Here is a 26,582-nt window from a genome sequence, read left to right as displayed (position 1 = left end):
GGGTTGTCTGAGTCGAGTTCGGGTGGAACTCTTTTCTCGTCGAGATCCGTGGACTCGCGGATGTCGGCGAGTTGGGAGCAGGTTTTCGATTTAGGCGAGTTAGGCGTGACAAGGTGGCTGGAGAAGCCTCCCGTTCCGTCAGTCATACATGCCCAAGAACTGAAAACGAGGGTTGTGCCTTCCAGCACGTTGTTGGCGTCGCTTGATCCGTTCCATCGAATTCGTTGGTGAACTCGCCGAATCCCCTACCTGGCGCGCCAGCTGTTGGTGTTTACCGCCAAGCCTGCTCAGGGATACCCTTAGTAGTAGGGTTTGTAGGTAGGGATCGACTGCTCTAGAACTCGATGGTACAAGGAACACAAAGATTTAGACAGGTTCGGGCCCCGAGTTTGCGTAATACCCTACGTCCTGTGTGGTTTGTATTGCCTTAGGTGTTGATTATTGTTTGGAGGGGGTCCCTACCCGCCCTTATATATCTGGGGGTGACAGGGTTACATGGAATGTCCTACCGAGTACAGCTGGAATCCTACTACAACATAATCGGATAGTTTCCTTTGTACTGCAGCTAGTTCTATGCCTATTCGTTACAAAAGAGGTAAGGTACATCCATGAGCTATCCCATACTCTAGAACATTCTATGTCTATAAGCAGTCCCGCTATCCCGGGTCTGACACCATGCCTCCTCATCAGAAGGATATGCTATGGACAGACTCAAGGATATGTTCACTCTTCCAGAAGGAGTTGATGAAGAACTCGTGAAGAAATGTGCCTTGAAAATGATGGCCCTTGCTTTTGTAACTTTCAAGAAGTTGTACACCAATTACATCAAGAAGGATAAGGAGCCGAACTGGGACGATCTTTCTCAGGTTAAACCTTACTGGGAGGAGTTCAAACAATACAAACTATCAGAAGAAGCCCAAGGAAAATCTGAACAGGCCAAGACAAATGCATCAAAGAAGAAGTATAGCCACCACCTTGGGGCTGGAGGATATAAGAAGGAAGTTAAAAATGGCAGAAGAAGGAGCAGGACCTTATGGATAGAGGCAATAGGCCGGCGACTTGGGAATGGCTGGATAGATCCAAGTGGTGGTTATTTGCTAACGGCGTGACACTAAACCAATTGGATGGAACTTTGGTCATGCCACAACATATTCAAGAAGTCTCCCCCGATCTGGTCACAGCAATAGATGAAGCCCAACAAGGAATATTCCAGCCTCAAAGGGAGAATGATGAACTGACCAAGGCATTAAAGAATCCGGAACACCCTAGAAGAGCCCGCAGCATCGGTGTGGTCCCATGGAAAGTTGCTTGGGCCGGAGATATCTCTTACAAGACTCATTGAAAGAGCAAAGCAGAACAGGAAGAGAAATTTCATGCCGTACAAGAAGAGATGGACAAGAAGGTTGCGTCCTTAGAATCTCAGATGGACGCTAGGGTTAATGAGGCAGTGCAGCTAGCTCTGAACCAAGGGGCACTGCTGGGTCACACCCGGATGCTGTGATAAGCCTGGCCTCTCAGCGACGTAGCAGCTGTACATCCACAGCGGCGCCCGACGTACAAGCTGAGCACCCCCATATTGAGGCACCGGTGGTAGATGACCAGAGGTATCCAGTGGATGATATCAGCATGCCAACAGCATGAGAGCTACATGTGCGAGCAAAGAATATATCCATTTATGTAGCATACGGGCCAGCCCTGCCACTAAATCCTTCTACTACAATTCTTGGAAGGCCGGTACTCCTGGCTACGCCTCCATCACAGTTGAGGAGATTGTTGGAAGCAATGAGGATCTTGAGCTCGACTTCGTTGGAGGGGATGGAGAGAAGACATTGGGAGACGCACTCCACGGGGTCGTTCTATGGCGCAAGGCCGACATCAAACTTATTGCAAATACAATGGCTCCCGTGGATCCCGACGATTGTTTATCTCCGCTTCCTCGCTCACCACCATCCCCACATCCTGCTGCCTCACCACCGTCTCCGCTGATGTAGACGCGGCCCGATCTTCCGAGAGGTAGGGTAGATTCGATTGACGGAGTACGTGACGTTGGCGATCCGACTTCTAATCGGACATGAATTCGAAGCCTGCAACCGTTACACCACCGCTCCACTGGTTATCAACCAAGCACAACTTGATTGACCTCGCTGAGAAGGCTTTTCCTGCAAGCGAATCGAAGAACACAAGCAAGAAAGGATAAACACGCAATCTGAAATTGTAGATGTGTATGAAGCGAAAATCAAAGTGGGGTTCAAGAACTCGATTCCAAAGGACTAATCGACACAGTGGAGGAGATCAAGAACGGGGGCCCTGGATCAATGTATACGGACTTGTCACCACAGATACAACGATGCAATGTCTGTTCCTCAAAGGAAAACTCAAGACTAAACAAAACCCGAGTCTAAGGGGTGGTGGCTACTGAGTTTATAGAAGAACCAGGTGACCTAGGGTTGGGGTGACCAGAGGTGGGCACCCTCAACTTGGGCTTAAGGCCCGACATGATACACGGGCCATTGGCCCAAAAGAGGTGGCGCAGCACCTTTCCAGATTCTGGATGTCGAATTGTTTCATGAATTGCCATTGACTCCGAAGAGCTATGGACCTGAATCTAGTGGTGTTGGAAAGGTTATGAAATTATCTTTCCAACCATATAAAGTTCTCCTCAAGCAGACTATTTCTGGAATCCGAGAAGGAAACGAAGTCCAAGTTGTAAACGAGTCGGACTTCAACGTGTACGTATCCGATGCAGCGATGTCCTCATCATCCGCCCGGGCAAAGGGCCACGAGTACTCCGACTCCTCCAGCACCGGAAAAGGGAAAGAAAAGGACTTCATCATTCCCAGTGGCTGGAACCCAAACCAAAAAGCAGAAAAAGGTCGAGAGGGATACAGCCCCGCGGAAAAAAATTAACCTATGAGAAGACCGCTAAGGAGTTGGAAGAGGAAATTGCTTGATATATAAAAGAACAGTTGAAGCCTAAAGTCCCCCACCGAGGGAAAAGGTACCTCTAGAAATTGGAAAAAAGCTTCTCGCAAGCCTAGACAACCCACCAAAACCGAAAAACTTACCCTCGGACTATGATTGGACTCTGACAAAGGCCCACAAGTAGAGAAATCAGAAGAAATGTGGCAAGACGATTCCTCAGCTTGGCACACAACAAAAAGAACTCGAGCCCCTCCGGGTGCCAAGGTTGCCAGACCTACACGTGGCGGTTCTACACGCAGTGCAATTTCTTGCTGAAACAGGATTAACGCTAGAGCAGGCAAGGGGGGAAGAGGAGGATATCCCTATCGTTCCCGTTGTTGCTCCATTCGAGCATGGAAAACCTTTTGTCACTGAGGAACAGGAGATGAGTCTGAGCACGCAAATATTCAATTGCAGAAGAATTCCAGAAGCTTGTTAAAGATCATTCTCTCTTTCCTGCCACACCTTCTCCGCCTTCATGTGAGTATTTAAAAAAATATTAGCAACCTCACAAACCCAGCGGGCAAGTTGCAATTTTGATATGGTGAAAAAAAAATTAGCACCTACATGTTCTTTATATCATTCTCTATTAAACCCTACACATATGGCGACCATCATAGCCTAGTTAGCTTTGCATAGTCATTAGAAAACATGTAAGCATCATTCATTATAGGGAATATCTGCCTCACAATCGGCACAAACACAAGCGCTATATTTAGATCCTGTGGAAAAAACAATATAGAACATGCAGGTTTAATACATTGATGCATTCATATTACTTGCAATGACAGGGTTTGTTAGGTGTCAACTGCACACAACACTAAGTTGCAATCACATATCACTTTTTCGCAAACAAACTATTATTGTCAGGTTGCAAGTATACACACTCCCTAGTTGCATTTTTTAAGTATAACCAAACAATCCTGAACATTTTGCAACATTGGTACAACGTACGTTGCAACGACCTACTCACTTAACTTGCAACTTAGTCGGTCGCCAAAAAATTCACACACCTATCGCAAGCTTGCAAGACGACACACCCCCAACAATTGCAATCGCGGCCATCCTCGTCACAAAAGACACATAATTCATCATCCTTTTTTTCACAACCACACCAGATTTTTCACCCCAAGGGTGCAGAGTGCTTACTGGGTAGATAATCTGCGTAGCATCTGGAGTCTATAGTGCTTCTAGAGGTATTGTGGCCGGTGGCGTTACTGTCGTCGTGTGATGGCGGGGATCAATAGTCGACACCCAAGATTTCCGCAGCGACACCTGTGCTTGCCGCAGGAGCCACTACACTAGTAGGTGTTATTGTCGAGGGAAGGACGAGGGTCAACGACAGTCTTGACGACGGCATAGGTGACCCTCCCACCGCGGACCATCGGGCCCTTTATCCCGCTGTGTAATCCCCAAACGCAGCCGTGCAAACCAACGCTTGAGAATCTGAGTGGATAACTGGGGAGATCCAGGCAGGGTTAGCGATGGTAGGACCATGAACCCAACTGGATTCTGACGAGATTGTGTGGCGGTGGCTGCAGACAAGGGAGGTTCAGATGCTCCTCCATCTATTGAAAACACGCCCCCCCAACACACACAGACACTTTTATTTTGTCTAGATATTTTTTTTCTCTAGCTCGCTTCTTACTGTCTGTGTCGCAACCAAGATATACAATAGGTTGCAACTGAGATGTACAATGTGTTGCAATTTGGCACATTGCTGGAGTGGGGATGATGCCAGGTGGACCCGTGCTGCTGTAGGGGCATGGCCCGTGATTTGCTGCCGTGTGTTGTTGGCCCACATGTAGGGATGACCTATGTCATGGGCAGGGCGAGCCCGGAGGTGCGCGCGGGCATTGCTCCGAGGATCTATGTATAAAGGGAACATATCTGGTGCAACTTTGTGAAAACTCATGCAAACCATGGCAAAAAAATTGTATAAATTCATTAAAAAAATCACACATGTAGATGATATGATAATATACAATCTTATAAAATATCTTATCCAAACTCGACTTGGTTTGTGAGATAAAAAAATAACAAATTTCAAGCCAGAAAGTTGTCCAAGTGATTTGTTAGAAATTTGTTATTTTTATATCTCACAAATAAAGTCGAGTTTGGACAAGATATTTTACAAGGTTTTGTATCATCATATCATCTACATGTTTGATTTTTTTGGTGAATTTAGACGACTTTTTTGCTATGGTTTGCACGGGTTTTCACGAAGGCTGTGGTTTGCACTAGATACGTTCCCATGTATAAATGCACTTTGTTGCATTTTAGCCTTGTTGCATTTACTCCAAGAATTTGTGCACCTCATTGCATTATATTTGCTATAATATAATTAGATATGCACAATGCTAGTGTTGACACAAAATCGCGCCAACACACTCGAATGCACTAGAACGCGCAGGAGATCGTCAAAACGATCTGAACCAACGATGCCCTGGCGGACCGATCTGACCGGTTCCACAGACTGGTCTGACCGGTGTGGAGCAGAGAACCGCGAAGACCTAAAAACGTTACTCGGGAGGGATCCCGTCAGAGCTTGCGCGGCTAGGGTTGCTCTGAGGTCGACAGGCCACTCAGAACGTCTTCGAACGCCGTAGAGACGAAGGAAGATAGCAATCTAGGGTTGGAAAAGGCTAGGGTTTGAGAGATAAAAAGTAATGCGATATTTTGATTTGATTTGATTGGGAATACCTCAATCGGCCTTAGCCTTTATATTTATAGGCCGGGGAAGTCGTACCCCTCTCCAAGTCGGTTTATAAAAGAATTTCAAAAATAAAACGAAGCCTACTCGGATTACAACTAGACAGACCGGTCTGACCGGTCGGCCTCGGAACTGCCAGAATTGGCTGTCAACACCCCCCAGCTTTTTGGTGAGTTTCACAAGCCAAAAAGCAAGAACTATCCTGATGTACATGTTTTACACAGAGCATAACTATCTAAAAAATAAAACTAAGGGCGATACCTAATACCGGCCATCTTCGTCCTCATGCACTTTGCCATACGCTAGGATAAAACTTCTTCAAGTACCTCCCATTGATAGCCCTTGGTAGACGCTCACCTTGCACCGTCTCCACCATATACGAATTACTGGAGATAACTTTGATAATCTTGTATGGACCTTCACAACTTGGCGACCATTTGCCAAACTTGTTGCTTTTCATCCCAAGAGGCAAAATTGTCTTCCAAACCAGATCCCCAACCTGAAAAGATTTAAGTTTTACCTTTTTGTTGTAAGCTCTGACCACCCGAAGCTTGTCTTTCTCAATCTCCTTCAAAGCCTTCAAACGCTTGTCGGTCACTTCATCAATATTATCCATCATCAAATCATGGTAATCAACAGCAGAGATGTCATTTTGCTTTGCCAATCTATATGCATCTAGATTTACCTCAACGGGTAAAACGGCCTCTTGACCATACACAAGCTCAAAAGGAGTAACCTTAGTAGCACCATGTCTAGATATACGATGAGCCCACAATGCTTCGAATAACACTTCATGCCACCTCTTAGGATTTTCTTCTATCTTCTTCTTGATAAGTTTGATCAAAATCTTATTACTAGACTAGGCCTGCCCATTGACCTGAGCATAGTATGGAGATGAATTGAGCAACTTAATCTTGTAAGATTCGGCAAAGGCACGCACCTCTTTTGATATAAATGAAGAACCTTGATCCGTTGTCAAAGTTTGTGGAATGCCAAATCTATGAATAATATGCTCAGTAATAAACTCAATTACCTCCTTATGTGTCATATTCTTCAAAGGAACCGCTTCGGTCCATTTAGTGAAATAATCCGTAGCAGCCAACACGAAGCGATGCCCCTTTGAAGATGGAGGATTAATTTGTCCAATGAAATCCAACCCCCAACCTCGGAATGGCCATGGTTTAATAATAGGATGCATCAACGCAGCAAGAACTAATTGCAAATCACCAAACTGCTGATATTCCTCACATCCCTTATAGTACTTGAAACAATCGGATAGCATGGTAGGCCAATAGAAACCGGCTCTTTTAAGTAACCACTTCATCTTGGGAGCCGATTGATGAGTACCACAAATGCCTTCATGAACCTCACCCACAGCAACCCGGGCCTGATCCGAGTCTAAACACTTGAGAAGCAGTTCGACGATAAAGTTCGTCATCAATTAAAACGTACTTGAAAGCCAAACACCGAATATTTCTCTCTGCACCACGACCAGGATCTCTCAAATACGATATAAGAGGAACCCTCCAATCCTGGGCTTCGGCCGAGACAATTGAATCATCTTTCTTGGCCGAATCAGAACCAGCAGCTGCATCACCGGTCAGACCGGTCTCTGGAACGGTCAGACCGGTCTGGGCAGTCAGACCAGTCTCTATACCGGCCGGACCGGTCTGGGCGGTCAGACCGGTCTCGCTTACCGGTCGGACCGATGCGTCCAGAACCAGACACTCAGCTTTCGTTTGCATCGGCTTGCGATTGTTGAAATATTTTTTCGTAACATTATAGCCAGATGCTTGCTGAGCCAGAATATTTGCCTTTCCATTCTCCTCCCTCGGATATGTTTGATAATAAATTCATCGAAGGAAGAAATAATATCAAGGCATTTATCAAGATATGCATTTAGAGAACCATTATAGCACTGGCATACCTTAGATACTTGCTGCACCACCAGAAGAGAATCTCCAAAGGCTTCAACATGCTTCACGCCCATGGATTGCAAGAATTCCAAGCCAAATAGAAGAGCCTCATATTCAACTTGGTTATTTGTGCACTCTTCTTCCAATCGGTTTGAAAATTCAAAAACAGCACCATTCGGAGAAATAAGAATAGCACCAATCCCTTGACCATCATCACAAACCGATCCATCAAAGTACAACTTCCATGGTGTGCAAGTAATATAGCTGACTTCTAGATCATGCTTGTCATTAATCCGATGCTCAACAATAAAATCTGCTACAATTTGGCCTCTCACAGATTTTAAAGGTTCACAAGCCAAATCATATACAACCAAAGCATAAGCCCACTTGCCGATTCTACCACTCAAAATCGGTTTTTGTAACATATGTTTGATCACATCGGTTTGACATACTACTATGCAAGTACTAGATAGTAGATAATGCCTTAATTTGGTACAAGCATAATAAAGAGACAAACACAACTTCTCAATAAATGTATACCTCGTCTCCGCATCAATAAGTCGTCGGCTTAAATATGTAATGATATACTTCTTCCCTTCGGTTTCTAGAGTCAAAACAGCCCCAATAATCTTGTCTTCAGCAGCCACATAAAGTCTGAAAGGTACTCCTCTCCTAGGTGCTTTGAGTACGGGTGGCGAAAACAAATAAATCTTGATCTTCTCAAATGCTTCTTGCTGTTTTGCCCCCGAAGTAAATTCGGTTTCATCTTTTAACTAAAGAATAGGAGTAAAAGCATCGATCTTCCCGGACAAGTTAGATATAAACCTTCTCAAGAAATTTACCTTTCCCAAGAACTTCTGTAAATCCTTCTTGCATGTAGGGGCTTCAACCTTCCGCATGGCTTCAATTCTTTTAGGATCAACCTCTATTCCCTTCTCATGAATAATGAAGCCAAGAAACTTTCCAGCCGATACACCAAAAGCACATTTAAGTGGATTCATCTTCAAACCATACCGGCGCATCCTCTCAAGAGCAAGTCTCAAATCGGCTAAATGATGATCCAAACCGGCCGATTTAGTGACAATATCATCAATGTACACCTCCAAGATGACACCAAGCAAATCATGGAAGATTAAATTCATAGCTCTTTGATAAGTAGCACCCGCATTTTTCAAACCAAAATTCATAACAACCCACTCAAACAAGCCGACAAATCCTGGACATCTAAAGGCCGTTTTAGATATATCTTCGTCGGCTATGAATATTTGATTGTAACCGGCGTTACGATCAAGAAAACTAATGACACGATGTCCGAAAGCCTCATTGATCAACATATCGGCTATAGGCATAGGATATTCATCCTTAGGAGTAGCTTTATTAAGATCTCTAAAATCAATACACACTCTAATTTTCCCCGAATCCTCTTTCTCAATGGGCACAATATTAGAGATCCAATCAGCATAACGACAAGACCGAATAAATCCAGCATCAAGTAAATGATTAATTTTAGTTTTAATTCGGTCATAAATAATGGGATTGAAACGCCTAACCGGTTATTTATAAGGTCTAAAACCGGCTTTAATCGGTAAATGATGCTCAACAAGATCACGACTTAAACCAGGCATTTCATGATACTCCCAAGCAAAGCAATCAACATATTCCTTCAATAAAGTAACCAAATCGGCTTTATATTCAGCCGATAAATTTTTGTTTACAAAGGTCAGCCTAGGGATAGTTCCATCACCAATGTCTACCTTTTCTAAAGGATCGGCCGATGCAAACACTTGGCCCAGCTTGTCTAGATCATCAGAATCTTCAATGGCTTCACACATATCGTTCGTACGCGCCCGATACTGATCTAGCCTCTGCTGTAACCACTCTGTGTTGGACCGGTCTGACCGGTCGGGGTGTCCAGTCTGACCGGTCGGCTCTGTGCGCCGAACGGGATTGGACCGGTCTGACCGGTCGGCACAAGCGGTCTGACCGATTGCTTCTGGAGCTTCTGTTGTATTCATCTGATTTATATTAAATGATTTAGCCGATTATCCATCGGCTTTAGTACAGCAGAAACAAAACCATCCTTAGTGCAACTAATCAAATCATAATCGGACAGATCCACGCCCGATAAACACTTGACGTTGTCGTGTGCACTAATATAATTCGAATCGGCTAAAGCAACAAAGGATGAAGTGTCCCCATGGACAATCTCAACCTCATCGCCGATCCACTGAACAAGAAACTGATGCAAGGTAGAAGGAACACACTGATTTGCATGAATCCAATCCCTCCCAAGAATCAAATTTTAGTTACCTTGCACCTCCGAGACGAAGAAAGTCGTAGCAAGCGTCTTGCTCCCAATGGTGAGCTCCATGGAAGCAACTCCCTTGGCGGTAAGGGGCTCGCTCCCTCCAACACCACTGACCGTCATGTTCGTCTTGATCAAGTCCTCGTATTGGCCACCGAGCTTCTTGTACAGCGAGTAGGGCATAAGATTTACAATGGCCGATGCCATCTTAGTGTTGTACCCTTCCAGCCCTTACGGTCTAAGTTGTATCCTGTACCCGGACGTGTAGTACGCGTCTTAGTCGTGTCCCTGTGTTGTACCCTGTCTGCCAGTAATAAAGTTGTTTGTGCTTGTTGCTATGTGTGTGTGCTTGTTGTTTGTGTGGTTATTGGCAGAAGGTAGATTCTGCCTTTTCAAAAATACGATGTAAACAACTTAAACATCACTTAATCCCAATCTCACAGAAACACTACCCAATTTACAGATGGCTTCCCGAAGCGTTACGAGGGCCTCCCGCATTCAGAACCCTGCAGTCGCTGGAACGGGAATGCAACCGAATGGACAGAACCCTCCCCAGGATGAACAGGAAGTGAGTCAGAACCGAGGAGAGAATCAAGGAGAAGTGCCACTGCCACCACCTCCACCCCTCGGAGACCTGGCACAAATAATCGACAATCAGACCCTCATCCTAGAAACACTGGCCAATGCCCTTGTCAACAGACAGCCACGAGGACAAACCATAAATGACAAGCTGACAGCTTTCCTGAGGACCAAGCCACCCACCTTTGCTGGATCCAGCAACCCCTTAGATGCAGACGACTAGCTTCGTGTGATTCAGAGGAAGCTCGAGCCATTCGAGTGCCAGGATCGGGACAAGGTTCTTCTAGCAGCCCACCAACTCACCGGGTCTGCCTTAGCCTGGTGGGAGAATTACTGCGCTGCTGCCAAAGATGCCTCCACCATCACTTGGGGGAATTTGTGAAGGACTTCCGCCGATATCATATCCCCTCGGCGACCATGAAGCGCAAGGCAGATGAGTTCCACGCTCTCCAGCAAGGAAGTATGTCAGTGGAAGAGTATACCCACCAGTTTATGGAACTGGCTCACTATGCACCAGAAGAAGTGAACGACGACGAGAAGAAGCAAGATATGTTCAAGAAGGGACTAAACCCAGAACTCAGGACCCTGCTCACCCCTCAGATCTATCCTGATTTCAACACCTTGATGAACAAGGCAATCCTCACAGAGAAGGCCAAGATTGATGAAAGAATGGATAACAAGCGCAAGTTCCTGGAGAGCAAGTCACGCCAGCAGGATCGTTTCCAAAAGCCCAGAAGCTTCAGCTACAACGCACCAAGGTCCCAAGCCCCAATGCAGTACAGAACCCAGTCTCAAGTGACAGGACCACGGGCCCCTAACACCCAGCCCAGAAGCCAGAACACCATGAGGGCCCCGCAAAGTAATGCAAGCCAGGTCACCACCAACAACAGCAATGTGAGGGCCTGCTTCAACTGCCGTGAGACGGGACATTTCATCACCGACTGTCCCTATGCCAAGAACAAGTCAGCTACGTCAGCCTTCTCCAATACAGTGAATGGACCAAGGCCAGTCCTGTCAGGTGCCAACCGAGTGCCCATCCACAATAATAGCAACGCCAACAACAACAGTCAGCAGATGAGGCAGCCCCAACAGTCATTTGGATGAGCCCGCGTCAACCATATCAACGCACAGGAGGCTCAAGGAGCTCAGGGCGTAGTGCTCGGTGAGTACCTAGTCAGCTCAGCCCTTGCAACAGTGTTATTTGATTCTGGAGCATCGCACTCATTCATATCCTCGAGTTTTGTGGAAAAGCACAAAATACCTACAGTACTACTAAAAACACCCCTAATAACCCGGACGCCTGGAGGTGACATCAAGTGTCAACTAGGTTGTCTATGGGTAAGGATCAATTTAAGTGGGGTAGAATTTTTAGCAGACTTAGTAGTACTAAAGTCCAAGGGAATAGACATGATCCTTGGAATGGACTGGTTAAGCCGACACAATGGCCTCATAGGTTGTACGGACAAAGTAGTACACCTGACAAACCCGGAAGGAGTACGAGTGACCTGCCATACCCGGGTAAGAGGATCAGACCCGATGGTGTTTAGCATGGAAGCCAAGTCCTTGGAAGAAGTCCCAGTAGTGAATGAATACCCAGATGTTTTTCCGGAGGAACTCCCTGGAATGCCACCAGATAAGGACATAGAGTTTGTTATTGACCTTGTCCCTGGAACCGCCCCTATAGCCAAGAGACCCTATAGGATGGCAGCCTCCGAATTGGCAGAACTAAAGAAGCAGTTAGAAGAATTACAATGAATTGGCTTCATCAGACCAAGCTCGTCGCCTTGGGGAGCCCCAGTCCTGTTCGTCAAGAAGAAAGATGGGAGTATGAGGCTGTGTGTAGATTATCGGGCGCTGAACGAAGTAACCATCAAGAATAAGTATCCCCTCCCCAGAATCGATGACCTCTTTGATCAGTTAAAAGGAGCCAAGTACTTCTCCAAGATCAATCTGAGGTCAGGATATTTTCAGCTCAAGATTAGGGAGAGCGACATCCCAAAAACAGCCTTTGTCACCCGTTACGGGCAGTTTGAGTTCACGGTGATGTCTTTTGGACTGACTAATGCACCGGCTTATTTCATGAACCTCATGAACAAGGTGTTTATGGACGAGTTAGATAAGTTTGTCGTAGTCTTCATCGACGACATACTTAATTACTCGAAGAGTATTCAGGAGCACGAGCAGCACCTGAGGGTAGTTTTGGAAAAGCTGAGAGTGCATCGGCTATACGCCAAATTCAGCAAGTGTGAGTTCTGGCTGGAGAAAGTAGCCTTCCTTGGTCATATTCTGACCGCGGAAGGAGTAGCAGTGGACCCCGAGAAGGTCGAAGCAGTTTCCAACTGGCAGCAACCGACCAACGTCAGTGAGATCAGAAGTTTTCTTGGGTTAGCTGGGTATTATCGGAGATTCATTGAAGGATTTTCCAAGATAGCCCGGCCCATGACAGAGCTACTCAAGAAGGAGAAGAAATTCACCTGGACGGAGTTGTGTGGAAGGAGCTTCCAGGAATTGAAGCAAAGACTGACGACCGCTCCAGTACTAACCCTACCGGATATTCATCGGGATTTTGTCATCTATTGTGATGCATCCCGACAAGGATTGGGTTGTGTGCTGATGCAAGACGGGAAAGTCGTTGCATATGCTTCCCGCCAGCTCAGGCCTCATGAGCAGAACTACCCAACCCATGATTTAGAACTTGCAGCTGTAGTGCACGCTCTCAAATTTTGGAGGCATTATTTGATTGGAAATAAGTGTGAGATTTATACTGACCATAAGAGCCTGAAGTACATCTTCACCCAGCCGGATCTGAACCTAAGGCAGAGAAGATGGCTGGAATTAGTTAAGGATTATAACTTGGAAATCCATTACCACCCGGGGAAAGCAAACGTAGTAGCCGATGCCCTAAGCCGGAAATCCTATGGACCCAAGGATGATCATCTGCGAGAGGAAATGGCACGATTAAATGTGCACATTGTCCCTCGAGGTTCCAGCCAAGTGCTGAACGTCCAATCCACGCTAGAAGACAGAATCCGAAAGGCACAAAGTTCGGACAAGGGGCTGATGGAAATCCGGAGGCAGACTGGAGAGAATAAGGCACCAGATTTTAGGATGGATAATAGGGGAACCTTATGGTATAAAGATAGAATTTGTGTGCCCCAGAAGGGAGACTTCAGGCAAATAATCATGGATGAAGCTCACAACTCGGCATATTCCATTCACCCAGGATCCACCAAAATGTATATGGACTTAAAACAAAAATATTGGTGGAACGGGATGAAGGCGAACATTGCACGGTTTGTCGCCCGTTGTGATACTTGTCAAAGGATCAAGGCCAAACATCAGAAGCCAGCAGGGCTGTTGCAACCCCTACCTATCCCGATTTGGAAGTGGGACGAGGTAGGAATGGATTTCGTAGTGGGTTTGCCTAGGACCCAGAAAGGACATGACTCCATATGGGTAATAGTGGACGGACTCACTAAAGCGGCTCACTTCATACCCGTGCGAACCAACTACGGTGGAGAAAAGCTAGCTAAGCTCTATGTGGAGAACATAGTGAGGTTGCATGGTGTGCCCAGCCGCATTGTTTCAGATAGAGGGACCCAGTTCACCTCTAGGTTTTGGAAAAGTTTGCATAAAGCCATGGGCACCAAGTTGGATTTCAGCTCCGCTTATCACCCACAGACGGATGGCCAAACAGAAAGAGTGAATCAGATTATGGAAGACATGTTGAGAGCATGTGTTCTCACCTATGGCAAGGATTGGGAACAAAGCTTACCCTATGCAAAATTTTCATACAACAACGGTTATCAAGCGAGTTTAGTCATGTCACCGTTCGAAGCTCTCTACGGAAGGAAATGCAGAACTCCTCTGATGTGGTCAGAAGTTAGAGAACGTGCCCTAGTTGGACCCACCCTTATAAATGAAGCTGAAGAAAGAGTTGCCGAGATTAGAGAAAATTGAAGGCAGCCCAGTCAAGGCAAAAGAGCTACGCAGATAAGAAAAGACGGGAAATAAGTTTCAACCCAGGAGATTTCGTCTATCTCAAGGTTTCACCCATTCGAGGAACCTGAAGATTTCAGGTGCAAGGAAAGTTGGCCCCTCGGTACATTGGACCGTACCGAGTTTTGAAGAAAGTCGGAGCAGTAGCGTACCGTTTAGAGCTACCAGAAGAAATGTTGGACATACACCCAGTGTTTCATGTCTCGCAGTTGAGAAGGTGTTTGAAGGTACCCGAGGCAGAACACGTGCCAATAGAAACAATAGATCTGCAGCCAGACTTGCGATATCAGGAGATACCGGTCAAGATTCTGGATACTGTAACCAGGAGAACGAGAAATTTCGAAGAACGGATTTGCAGAGTCCAGTAGAGCAGACACGGAGTAGAAGAAGCTACGTGGGAACGCAAAGACGCTCTGAAGAAGGAGTTTCCCCATCTGTTTTCCAGCCAGCCGAATCTCGAGGACGAGATTCATTTTAAGTGGGGTAGGTTTGTAACATCCCAAAATCCACCGAAATAATTCACGCGATAAAATGGTTTAAAAAGTTTTTTGTCGTTGAGCTCAAACCATTTTCCATCTCCCGATCTCCGAAAGACCCGACCCCGACATCTAAATCCATCACATTGTTCGCCCTCGGCCCGCGTGTCGCGCTCGACCGTGCACGCGTGCCCGACGCCGCGCGTGGCCGATCGGGCGCCGTGATCGCGGCGCGAATCCCTCCACCTCCCTCTCCTTTTTCTCTCTCTCTCCCCTCCTTTTCTTTTCTTTTTTCCATTTTCAATTTTCTTTTTCCTTTCTTTTTCTCTTCCCCCTCCTTCCTTCTCCTGCTTCCCCCTTCTCCTCTGCTCCGCTCCTGCGCGTGCGCCCCGAACGCCGCTCGCCCTTGCTCCACTCCCGCGCGCGCCCTGCCAGCCCGCGCGGCCCACTCCCGAACCCCCTCCCTGGCTGAGCGACGCGCCATGCCGAGCCGGCTCGTGCGCACGCGAGCGAGTGAAGGCGCTCACCGCGCCGCAGCGCACGGAGCCACACTCGCCCACGGCACCGGCCGCCCGCGCGCAGCCGTGCCAAGCCAGCTCTCCGTGCGCACGCACCGCCACCGCCCTTCCCAGCTCGCGCGTGCACCGCCCGCCGCGCCACTCGTCGTCAGGCCGCCCGCGCGCAGCATCCTGCCCTGCACCACCGCGCGTAGCACGCATTCCGCGTACTCCGGGCCCTGCCATGCCGCTCACCGGCCTGCCACCGCCTTCCTGTGCCGCCATCGCGGCCGACCGCCTGTGCGAGCACTGCACCCACGTGGAGCACGCGCCACTGCTCGCCGCGCTTCCCGCCGTCGAGCTCTGCACCGCCTGCCCCGCGCATGCCTGCCCGAGCCGTCACATCATCCTGTGACTGGCCTCACCGCCCGTGCCGCCAAATCGCGACGCCATTAAAGGCACTCTGAGCCGTTGGCCGGCCGCCACCGACGCTCCCTCCCCTCCACCGACCTACTCGGCCTATAAAAGGGCCCCTCGCGTCGCTCATCGCCACCACAAGCCACGCCGCCCCGCACTTCTCCTCTCCAGTTCCCTAGCGCCACCACCAGAACCGCCTAGCACCACCGCCGCCGGCCCTCGTGGACCGCCCTCCACGCTCCACCCCAGCCCGAGGTAGGAGGGGGAATCGAATCCTCTCGGTCCTCTCTCTCTTTGCCTTCTCCCGGCCACCGCCATCGCCCAAGGCGCCCGAATCAGGCCGCTGCCGGCGAGCCAGCGCCCCTCCCCTGTTCTGTGTCGAGCGGAGGAAGAGGAAAGGCAATTTTTCCTTGAGCCCCCTTCCCTTTCCTCTATTTTCTAAAGAACCCCGACTCTTTATAAACTTTTTATAAAAAGGCCCTTTCTGTTTTCCCTTTTTGCAAATAATCCTTTCCACCAAACAAAATTAATTCCAATTAGGTCCCTGCTCTTTCCAAGACTGACCCTAACATTATCAAATATTACCACCAAGCCCTTAGCCCCTCAAAAATAATTACAAATAAGCCCCTGGTTCCAGTTTAACCCCTAAACTCTCCCTGTAACCTATCATTTCATGTGCCAGACGACCTCGGATCAATCTAAAACTTTACCATGCCTCTCACGACGTAATTTTGTCCATGTCATTAGGAAACCACCCAAAAATATTACCTCGAACCCCATATCTTAATTATTCCCGATTCAAGCTCAACGATAAAACTCTTATTTCTTTTTCTTGATTGTGTGTTTGTTTGTACGTGTCGTAGACCACGGTGTGAACGAAGGAGAGCCCGTTGACGAGCAGTACTGCGAGCCCATGAACGAGGACCAATTCTGCGACCCCAAGCCCAAAGGACAGTGCTTCGACCTGGACCTCCCCGAAGGCTTCGAAGACGGCAAGTTCAATCCCATCATTTGATGCATGTTTTTGTCCTAGTTTTTATAAACACAACCTACTGGCCTATTTTACAAAATTGCATATGTTTTGCTTGCATGAAAACATGGTTGGATAGCCACCCCTTGATTTGTGATAACCTTTCCTTGACCACCTAGATCAATGTCTGATTTTGCTTGGACGTTAATCGATACTAGAACGCTTAGGATCTGCTACTTTATACAACTTGTTTTATAAAGAAAAGGTGTGTGTGTGGGAAGGGATAAAAGTGGATTTTTGAAAGATGAGTCTAGATGGGATGGATGGCATTTTAGTGTGATTTGCCGTTTGGTGTGCTCGTGCTGGTGTGACAGGGCAAGGAAGGGAGATATGCATCTTGTCACCCCTAAGGACCGAGTTGGTGTTACATCTCACCTAACTCCACTATCGTGCAAACCACTCGACCATTGTATGGGCAACAGCTTAGCATAAATCCCACTAGTTAGTCTGATAGCCATCAGGAGAGCTGAGAGCAACGGGTGACTAAGGAGTAGGGATAAGCCCCGAGTGACTTATGCCCCGGTTAAACCTAGGTGAACGGTCGATGACCCCTTGGTGCATCCCGTGATGGCTAGTCAGGTCTAGCTAAGGTGGGTAATGGCTTTGTTCGGATCTGCACCGACACTAAGGTGATCGAGTTGCGGTACCCCGCTTGTGGGTAAAGTTGCACACCTCTGTAGAGTTGAAACCTATTCGAATAGTCCGTGCCCACGGTACTGGGCGAGTTATGATGTGGTCTCACAACTAGTGTTTCATCTGGGAATGGATGGGTGGGCGTGAGTTGTTTTGGAAAAGTGTCCGGCAGTTGTGCCGTGTGCTATGGCGGATGAGGAGTCCGGTAGCAGCTTAAAACTTGGATCCTGTGCGGATCAACCCCTCGTGTTACTCGGTACAAGAAAACTGGTTTTCGAAATGCTTGTTTTCAAATGAACCCTTGCATAAAATATTGCCTTCCGCAAAAGTAAACCCTAACCTTATCCTTGAATTACCCTTTGCATATTACTCTGCTTATACCCCCTCCGTGGGTGTGGTTGGACTTGCTGAGTACGTTTGTACTCACCCCATTCTTTGTTTTTACAGAAGAAGATCCAGACTTTGTACCCGACGACGTTGAGTAGGGGTACCGTCCTGCACCCAGCCTTGCCTGTGGATTTGGGTCACCCGGAGGAGATACCGCATGGCGCAAGACTCTGATGATTTTCTTTTTATATTTAACATCATTGCGTGTGTGTAGATTGTAATCCTCGCGATAGTGGCGCTTCTCTGCTCACTACCGCGTAGAGTTGTACGGTAATGAACCATCTGATGTAATAAATGTGTCATCAGCCTCCTGGGACTGATGTTTGTAACACATTTAAGTCTTCTCTTATGAGGGGACGCTTCACTTCATTGCCCCCCCCCCCCCGAGTCTGGGATTTCTGACAATGATCTTCAGAGTATCCTTGCCATCATCAGTCTTCTCTTTGATAACTTCCCGGGCAAGGATCTTGTCACTTGTATTCATCGGTCTTGGATCACCGATGACAACATGCTTCCCCTTAGCTCCTTCGGCTTGTTCCGGCCGAATGAGCACCTTTGGATTGTTCAATTCCAGCGTATGAACAGGGAAAGGAGCTTTGTCAATTTGTATCTCAGAAAGTACCAATCGTCATTCATTAATGGCCGATTATACCTGTCGACGGAAAATATTACAATCATTAGTAGCATAAGATGTAGAGTTATGCCACTTACAATATGCATGTCGTTTGAGCTCATCGGGAGATGGAATAGCATGTGACAATCGGATGTTACCGTTTTTAAGTAATTCATCAAAAATCCGATCACATTTAGAAACATCAAAAGTATATTTCAACTCCTCTTGCCGATTCTTTTGAATCGGCTTGAGAGACAGAACTGAACCGGGTTTGGCCTTTGATGGCCAAACAAATTCAGCAGCGTATACCTCCTTGCTATCATCGTCCGAACTATCCGAATCATGATCAAGAATATGCGTGTTGGACCGATGAGGCTTGAAAGTATCTTTGACATTTTTAAGTTTAAACTCTAAACCCATGACTTTGACTTGCAAGAAATTCACAGTATGATATTCAAAGCCCTCGAGTTTCTCTTTCAAATAAGAATGTAAACCATTAAACGCCAAATCCGCCAAATCTTTTTTAGAAATCATCAAACTAAAACACCAATTTTTAATTTCTTTAAATCTTTTGAAATAATCTAAAGAAGATTCATCACGACCTTGCTTAATCGATGTTAAGTCTAATAATTTCGCTTCGGTCTCCCCGCTAAAGAAGTGATCATGAAACTTATGCTCCAACTGAGCCCAATTGCGAATAGAATTAGGAGCAAGCGAGGAAAACAAAGAGAAAGCCGTTCCAGTCAAAGATAAAGAAAATAAACGCACATGTAAAGCGTCATTGAACCGGCTTCTCCCAACTGCAAGACATTGACTAACGTGTTTCCAAGTCATATGAGAATTATCACCATTAAATTTAGTAAACTCAGGAATACGCCAAACAGCAGGAAAAGGAGTAAAATCAAACTCAGCGGGATAAGGTTTTTGATATAAACGTGTAGTACCCATATCCACCCCAAGCTTACTTTTAATCGCATTTGCCAGATCCTCTTTGAACTTAAGGAGATCGGCCTGGTATAAAACTCAGAAAAATGATGTGCATTAGAATTTCCATGCGCCATCGTCTGTAAAGAAGTCGGGATCGGTCCTTGGTTAGGTCCAGATCCTCGTGGCTCTCCCCGCTACAGTAGTAGTGCGAGGTGGTGTATACAGTGACAATTCATTAGTTCGGCTAGGGGAAGCCAAACCTGGAATTGTCTCAATAGGCGTCGGTGACGGTACTGAGTTACCGGTCTGATAATCGGTCTGACCGGTCGTACCTGTCTGACCGGTCTGTGGGACCGGTCCGGTAGGCGCAGTGTGCACGGTCGACGGTGGTGGGGTTTGGCCTGGGAACGAGTTCGGCAACATACCATAGAGTGGTTCAGATGTGAACTCAGGGGTAGCCGAACTCGGATCTAATGAGTTAGGGTCTGACATGGGTTGTTTACCCTTAAGCGCATCAAGATCGCTACTCAATTTAATCAAAATGTCACCCGCAGCAGCTTGTGCAGCAACAATCTTTTGATCCATAATGGATGACATTCTATCAAACACATCAGAGGGAGAGAGGCTTACATTGGGGATCTCTTCAATCTTATCCTTGCTAAGCTTGAGAGACAGCAGTATGAACTCCTCCACCCTCTTGACGAGGCCACCACGATCATTCTTGAAGCCTTTCAAGAATTGTGCCTTGACGTGCTCCTCCACAAGAAGGTAGGCCTTGCGCTCCTCTTCGGTGAGCTCCTCCATTGTAGCCGTGATGATGTTTTCCTTGTTGATCTCTGAAGAGCCCATCTTCTTCAAGGAGTAGATTAGATCGGCTTTAAAATCAGATTAATCGTTTCCTAGCGGAGTCGCCAAAAAATGTGTTGACATAGAATCGCGCCAACACACTCGAATGTGCTAGAACGCGCAGGAGATTGTCAAAACGATCTGAACCAATGATGCTCTAGTGGACGGTCTGACCGGTTCCACAGACCGGTCTGACCAGTGTGGAGCAGAGAACCACGAATACCTAGAAACACGAACTCGGGAGGGACCCCGTCGGAGCTTGCGTGGCTAGGGTTGCTCTGAGGTCGGCAGGCCACTCAGAACGTCTTCAAACGCCGTAGAGACGAAGGAAGAAAGCAATCTAGGGTTGGAAAAGACTAGGGTTTGAGAGATAAAAAGTAATGCGATATTTTGATTTGATTCGATTGGGAATACCTCAATCGACCTTAGCCTTTATATTTATAGGCTGGGGAAGTCGTACTCCTCCCCAAGTCGGTTTATACAAGAATTTTCAAAATAAAACGAAGCCTACTCGGATTACAACTGGGCAGACCGGTCTGACCGGTCGGTCCGACCGGTCAGACCGGCCGGCCTCTGAACTGCCAGAATTGGCTGTCAACAGCTAGTACCAAACCATATAAGTTTCGCGCACCTACTTCGAACACAACGAATGAATTTTAAGGCTCGAGCATGTTGCTATCGGTCCCGCATGACTTTATTTCCACATGTCTATATATATACACGGCTGACAATGTATACAAACCATACCCATGGTCCCTGTGAAGTGTGTACTGAGCCCAATCTGGCGAGAGAGCGCGGAGCTGGAGATGGAGATGGAGATGGAGAGCTCGCCTGGTTCTCAGCTCAAGCCCGTCGACCAGGAGCCGCAGGAAAGACAAGGCAGAATGAAGGGAGGATGGATCACCCTCCCGTTTATTGCAGGTGCATATAATTTGATCACCTCCCTTTCTCCTTCTGATCTCTCTGTCTTTCATGAGTATTTGTGCTTGGCTGCTTGCACGTATGAATGGAACAAGGGAGCATGCTGGGGCTGGGGTTGGCCATCAACGGGACAAGCAGCAACCTGCTGGTGTACCTGCTCAAGGAGTACAACGTGGAGAGCATCGACGCGGCGCAGATCGCCAACATCGTCCGCGGCTCCCTCAACCTGGTGCCCGTCGCCGGTGCCGTCGTCTCTGACTCCTACTTCGGCTGCTTCCCCGTCATCCTCGCCGGCACAGCTATAAACGTCCTGGTGCGTGGGTGTATACATGCTTCCTGCTTCTGCATAATAAGCATAATTTGCTACTGGTAGGTACTGTACACACTTCACTCGTAAATACCAAGCAACTGCGTGTCCCTAGAAGTCAAATGACCTACTTTAATTTCTTGATTTGATAGATGACTGGCCTTTAATGTGTTGTCGTCGTTTCTTGGTGATTGGCCAATATCTCTTTCCTAGCTGATTGGAATGTGTCTTCACGTGGGACAAGGACTAGTTATACTATGATTGTCGATAATAAGGTAGTAGAACTTTATTCACGATTCTCGCGGGGATTTTCTGATTGGCGATGAGCTTGGGACAAATGCACATGTCTTCTTTGTAAAAGTAAAATCAGCCACTCAGAGAATGACCTCATTGTTTTAACGTTCTTCTAGCTGCAGCAAGGAACATTTTCTTTCATTTGCTTTCAGTTTTAGCATTCTTATCTCTGCAGCAAGAAACATTTTCTTTCAGTGAAACTTATATCTGTCCTATGCGGCCTAGATATTTATAAACTGCATCTTTAGAGATCACCAAACAAATAAAATGGCTTCGTGTACTAGTGTCCAGTAGCATCTCAGTTACATTTGTGCTTTTTGTCTGATATTCATATGTCCCTTGGTTTAGGCCCGTTTTTACCATCCTCCCCAACTAATGATTAGCTAGGTAATTGATAATAGTCTCTTTCAGATAGCTAAACATTAGCTAACTAGCTATTATGTGGGTGTGTTTAATTTGAATCCACCAACTAATTGCTAATTATTAATATTAATAGACCATGCTACCCTTATGTTGGGAAAGTTAACATTTGAGTTCGGGGTAATATGGTCTTATTAGCTGAGATTAGCTGGGTTCAACCAGCTAATAATTCTATGGTAATAATAAGTCAATTAGCTGGGATATCATTAACTGGTTCATTAACTGACCTATTTGGATCCCTAATAGCAAAATGTAGCTAGCTAACACCCTTGTATTGTAGTGGTAAGCTTTCCAGTTGAGGAAGACATCAACCAGGCTTGGAATCCTGGTGGCAGCTAAAGAACCTCCTGGCTGGCAACTCAAAAAATAGTGGCGGGGCCTTGGCCTGTGGCACTTGTGGTTGATTCGGACCCTCCTAACCATGAGTAGTTGCGGTGGTCCCTAACACAGTGGCAGCGGGTCGTGATCGGCCTAGGTTGCGGTGCAGCCCCATAGAGTGAAGCCAGGATTCAGGGGTTTTGTCGGCCAGCTTGGATTAGGGGTTTTGTCAGTCAGCTTGGTTGAGGTTTCTACTTAGTGCAATGCCGCGAGGCTTTTTCCTGCCGGTCGAGTTTTTTAGTTAGCTGGACATTAGTATGGAGGATCCAAACATGACCTTCTTTTCTCATGTTAGTTATTTATTGATTTCTCATGTTAATAATATAAGAAATCAACAAATAATTAACATGTTAGTATCACTCCATAAATAAATTTTATATATTTTGCATCAAGGATAATGGTGCATTGATGCTATGACACCGACAACTAACAACTACTTTTCCACCGTTCATTTTTCAAACGAAAACTACAGAAAATGATAGGGTGTTATTACTAGTACTAATAATTTTCCAAAGGAATGATATTAACTTCTTAAGGTACTTTGTTACAAGTGATAGTCTTAGTACCCCAGTCTTCAATCTTTCAAACATATGTTTGAAAAATTACTCAACTCAGCTTGGAGTTTTTTTTAATTTTCAGACCGAAAGCTTTAGTTTTATGAGTCACCAAATAGGATTTAAATTGTGTGTAGCACATGTCCTAAGGAAGTTCTGTGTCTGATTCAACCACACTTATAGGAATTTGGCACAATAATATGGCTTTATCATCTCATCAAATAAAAGTTACATTATCGCCATGAGTCCTCCACGTAGATTATAGACCAGAGTCTTTTCAGATATGTGTTCAACGATGACATAAGGCAACCTCAATTCTTGGATCAATTTGTCCATAACTAAAAATGGTGTTGTTTAAATCCCAAGCTACTCTACAGCTTATTGTTTTCTACTATTTTTCTGGTTCAGTAGGTATTACATTCCTCAAGAACCAAAAATACAAGTTGGGTTGGAGGGAGTTGGTGCAAAATTAGTGCTCCAGTAGATACCATTTTATTTCTATTTTCAAATAATTGCTGAGATGAGCCAGTAATCCATGCTAATGGAACAGATCCAAAATCCCCAATCCAATTACAATATTGGAGGGAGTTCGTGCAGAATTATTGCTCCACTAGATAATTTTTTCTTTCTTTTTTTCAAATAATTAATGAGATGAACCAATAATCCATCCTATTCCAACATATCCCAATTACCCTATCCAATTACTATACTAGGGAGGGAGTTGGTACTAAACAAGTGCTCTAGAAGATACCTTTTTCTCTCTTTTTTCACATAATTATTGAGATGAGCCAGTATTCCATCATAATTCACCCGAAATGGAGGGGGAGCTGGAGCACTCCTAATATGATAGTTGGATGGGATGAGTTTATTATTGGGGAACTACAAAAGTAATTCCCCTATAACCATGAAAAAAGATATCGAAACATCGTCATTAGCTGGTTATTGGAAATCATTTATTAGGGAACCCCAGCTGTAGATGCTCTAAATTACTAAATTTTACTAAAATTATCATGTCATAACTAGTGGTACTGCTTGATACATTTGCAAGGATTGTAAAGTTCTAGGTAAATGGTCTAGATATTTTTGTCGAATGTCCCATTGATCCGAGAGGCTCAAATACTTTTTTTCAAGCCATATTTTAGATGTTAGGATACCTTTAAGATATCGGATACGAACTTTTAATATCTTTTGTCAATTCTGGATTTGATTATATGAAGAGCAGTGTCAGATATCTGAGATTCGGTTGGATACAAGATAGCTAATTTGGATATCCAAACCTGTTAAAACCAACAAATCAGTGCGGAAGGAAGACTGAACTAAAGAAACACTCCACAAATCTTAAAGCGATCAAATGGTCCAAAATTTTACAGATTTTCTTCAGAAAATTTGTTGACAGATAATTAGCAGAACTCTTTAATATATACCCAGTAGGGGAAAATATATACCCCTTGTGTCTCCTGAAAAAAACTGATGTGAAGACTATGCTATTATTGCCCAGGCATTCGTTCTGCTCACGCTCACCGCGGCGCTGCCATCGCTGCGTCCGCCGCATTGCACCTGGCCGTCCGCCGCGTGCCAGCATGGGACTCCTGGGCAGCTCACCGTGCTCTACGCCGCGGTGTGTCTGCTGGCCATCGGCACTGGTGGGACGCGGTTCAACGTGGCGACATTGGGCGCGGACCAGTTCGGCAGCGCGCGCGACCAGGACACCTTCTTCAACTGGTACTTCGTCTTCCTCTACGCCTCCTTCATCGTCGGCGAGACGGTCATCGTCTACCTCCAGGACGGAGTCTCCTGGGTCCTCGGCTTCAGCGTCTGCCTCGGCTCTGCGGTGGCAAGCCTGGTCATGCTGGTACTTGGTGTGCGCTACTACAGGATGCCCGCGCCCAATGGAAGCCCGTACACCGAGTTCGCGCGCGTCGTGGTGGCCGCCGTGCGCAAGGCCCGCGTCGATGTTGCCGGACGAGCGCAATATTACCTTGGCGATGGAACCGTCGTGGACTCTGGCAGTGACGGTGCCCCGACTAAGAGGCTCGGGTGCGTTGCGTGTTCTTGCATTCAAGTGATTGAAACGTCTGATTTACTTGGGTCATGATGCATGTTCGTGAGTCTTCCGTGACCTTGCAGATTTCTGAACCGTGCTGCATTGATCACGGCCAGCGAAGGTCCGCCAGATTCACCAGGTGGCGGCCATCGACCTAGCCGCTGGCGACTGTGCACGGTGCAGCAAGTCGAGGACCTCAAGTCCCTCCTCGGCGTGCTGCCGCTGTGGTCGTCGGGCATCCTCATAAGCGTGTCCATCGGCGTGATGATCGGGCTGGCCATCCTGCAGGCCCTTGCCATGGACCGGTCCCTCGGCCCGAGGTTCAAGATCCCAGCAGGGTCAATCACCGTCAGCTCGCTCGCCGCTTTCATCGCCGCCACGCCGGTCCTCGAGCGCGCCCTGTTCCCGCTCTGGCTTAGGGCCACGGGCGCGCTCCCGACGCCGCTGCAGCGTGTCGGGATGGGGCACGTCGTGAACCTCGCGGGCGTGGTGGCCGCGGCGCTGGTGGAGCGCCAGCGGCTGCGCATCGTGCGCGCGCACCACGGCGCCGAGGAGGCGCCCGGGTGGGTGACACCCATGTCCGTGCTGTGGCTGATCATCCCGCTAGGCGTCGTGGGCGTCGGGGAGGCCCTGCACTTCCCCGGGAACATGGCGTTCTACTACCAGGAGTTCCCCAAGACGCTGCGGAGCACCGCGACGGCCATGGCGCCGCTTCTTATTGCGATGGGGTTCTACCTCAGCACGGTGTTCGTGGACGTGGTGAGGCGGGTCACCGCGTGGCTGCCCGGGAACATAAACCAGGGGAGGCTAGACAACGTGTACTGGGCCGTGGCAGTTATGGCGGCGGTCAACTTTGGGTATTTCCTGGTCTGTGTGAGCTTGTACAAGAGTCGTATGTGATCGACGAGGGCGATCCAGGAAAATGAAGGCTTGGTGCAAGCTTCATTTGCTTGGAGAATTGTATTGCTTTGTTTGCTACTCTTTCGAATAACAGGCAGTATGCTCCTAAAAAAAAAGAATAACAGGCAGTATGACGAATAAAATATTGTTCTTTTTACTAGCTGCTTGTAGCCATATGGATCGGAATTCAATACATGCATGCAATTTTGAGCGTTTATGATTTTTCGGTTCGGTTTGCTTTTTCCAACGCGAAGCGTAACCCCAATCTCTTTTTGAAACAATGGTAATACGTGGAGTTCACGAGTTCATGGTGTGGACAGCGATAGACCGACCAACGCTCCAAGAAAGAACTGAAGATGTGCACGGCACACACAGCCTCACTTGAAAGTTACTTGGTGTTTTCAACAAAATCAGGGGATCCTGCTTCGAACTACCGCCTATCAGAATTGAGCGAGGCTTAAGAAC

The 26,582-nt window shown here is 46.9% G+C and overlaps 1 protein-coding gene across 1 annotated transcript; it reads left to right on the top strand.

The window, feature by feature from the left end:
* The first annotated feature begins 21,005 nt into the window (after positions 1–21,005).
* On the top strand, positions 21,006–26,277 carry LOC120665878 (protein NRT1/ PTR FAMILY 2.7-like). The gene is made up of 4 exons (XM_039945581.1): positions 21,006–21,220; positions 21,316–21,533; positions 24,672–25,210; positions 25,301–26,277. Exons 1-4 carry the CDS (start codon positions 21,049–21,051, stop codon positions 26,115–26,117), a joined length of 1,746 nt encoding a protein of 581 aa, XP_039801515.1. The 5' UTR covers positions 21,006–21,048; the 3' UTR covers positions 26,118–26,277.
* The last annotated feature ends 305 nt before the right edge of the window (positions 26,278–26,582 follow it).

The sequence above is a fragment of the Panicum virgatum genome, chromosome 3N, assembly GCF_016808335.1.
Source record: "Panicum virgatum strain AP13 chromosome 3N, P.virgatum_v5, whole genome shotgun sequence".
NCBI classification, from domain to species: domain Eukaryota; kingdom Viridiplantae; phylum Streptophyta; class Magnoliopsida; order Poales; family Poaceae; genus Panicum; species Panicum virgatum.
The sequence above is the reverse complement of the archived record's forward strand: the minus strand, read 5'-3'. Positions and strand labels throughout refer to the sequence as shown.

Bases quoted from the DNA above. Each gene is read 5' to 3' on its own strand.
- LOC120665878 (XM_039945581.1), top strand. From the start codon at position 21,049: ATGGTCCCTGTGAAGTGTGTACTGAGCCCAATCTGGCGAGAGAGCGCG. The intron at 21,221-21,315 runs GTGCATATAATT...GAATGGAACAAG, and splicing joins CACCCTCCCGTTTATTGCAG to GGAGCATGCTGGGGCTGGGG. The intron at 21,534-24,671 runs GTGCGTGGGTGT...ATTATTGCCCAG, and splicing joins GCACAGCTATAAACGTCCTG to GCATTCGTTCTGCTCACGCT.